The 1282-nt window shown below is 50.9% G+C and overlaps 1 protein-coding gene across 1 annotated transcript in view; it reads left to right on the forward strand.

The window, feature by feature from the left end:
• The first annotated feature begins 506 nt into the window (after window positions 1-506).
• The window catches only part of LOC109373336 (arylsulfatase E-like), a 23153-nt gene continuing 22377 nt past the window's right edge, over window positions 507-1282 (forward strand). The window contains 2 exon segments of the mRNA XM_019627107.1: window positions 507-554; window positions 1118-1273. Of these exon segments, the coding sequence (XP_019482652.1) occupies window positions 532-554; window positions 1118-1273 (179 nt within the window). The 5' untranslated portion in view covers window positions 507-531.

Below are 1282 nucleotides of genomic sequence, written 5' to 3' on the forward strand. Positions count from 1 at the left end.
TCCCACACACTGCCTCTCTACTCTTATCCCTTTTGTTTAAAATACATACGCCCTAAACAGCATGAGGACCACCTGTCCCATGGAATATTATCCAGCCCGAAGAAGCCATGGATGAACCTGTCAAATGTCTTCCTTTCACTATTTCCTTTCTCTTCGGGTAAAGAAAGAAGTCACTGGGGGCCAGCTCGGGTGAGTAGGGAGGGTGTTCGAATACAGTTATTTGTTTCCTGGCTAAAAACTCCCTCACAGACAGCGCCGTGTGAGCTGGTGCATTGTCGTGATGCAAGAGCCATGAATTGTTGGTAAAAAGTTCAGGTCGTCTAACTTTTTCACGCAGCCTTTTCAGCACGTCCTAATAGTAAACTTGGTCACCTGTTTGTCCAGTTGGTACAACTTCATAATGAATCCTCCCTCTGATATCGGAAAAGGTCAGCAACATCGTTGCAACAAGTTCGCAAACTTAATTGTCAGACCTCACATGTGATTACGGACTTGTTGGTTTCTTCCAGGAAATAAAAGGAAACAGAGGACATGGCTCACCTGGAAGGCCCTTGGTAAGCTACGCGTCTGCGCGGCCTTGGCCCTCTGCGTTCCTGCATGTTGGTTTCTCAGGATGCATTGACAACCGATTGGTCTCCCTCCACGCGTCACCGGGCACATGTCAGGGGACCCGGGCATGGCTCTCACAGTTACTAGACATATTCGTGGTCCCCTCCGTGGGAGCGTCCCAGGCAGTGTCAGAAGGAACTGCATGTTATTCTTCTCCACCCAGCTAGGCACAAAGCCCTGCCACGGGCTAGGTAGGCGAGTGCCTTTCCAGGGAGCTCATATCCCACACCAGCCCCAGAGATGCAGATGACACCTTAATGGCATGAACCTGGGGGTTAGGACACTATTGTCCTCACCCTGGTGCACACCCTGGGTGGCATCTGTAACGGCATGAGTTGTGTTTAACTGAAAAAAAAATCAAATTCCTAAGGGATGTCCTCAAACTGTGGCAATGGGACCATACTATCAAAGTCCCCTAAAATAGTGACCCGGGCATCTCCCCTTACAGAAGTCACATGAATGACACGGGCAGCAGCGTGAAACATTCTTTGGGCAACTTGTCTTTCAGGAGCTGGTTAGCTGTGACCGTGACTGTCGCCGTGCTCCTGGGTGGGAGGCCCTGCGTGTGTATCGACGTGTCTGGCTCCCGTCCGAACATCGTGCTCCTCATGGCCGATGACCTTGGCATTGCAGACGTCGGCTGCTATGGCAACAACACCATCAGGCAAGGAGT

Source organism: Hipposideros armiger, unplaced genomic scaffold, assembly GCF_001890085.2.
Source record: "Hipposideros armiger isolate ML-2016 unplaced genomic scaffold, ASM189008v1 scaffold_709, whole genome shotgun sequence".
Classification (NCBI taxonomy): Eukaryota; Metazoa; Chordata; class Mammalia; order Chiroptera; family Hipposideridae; genus Hipposideros; species Hipposideros armiger.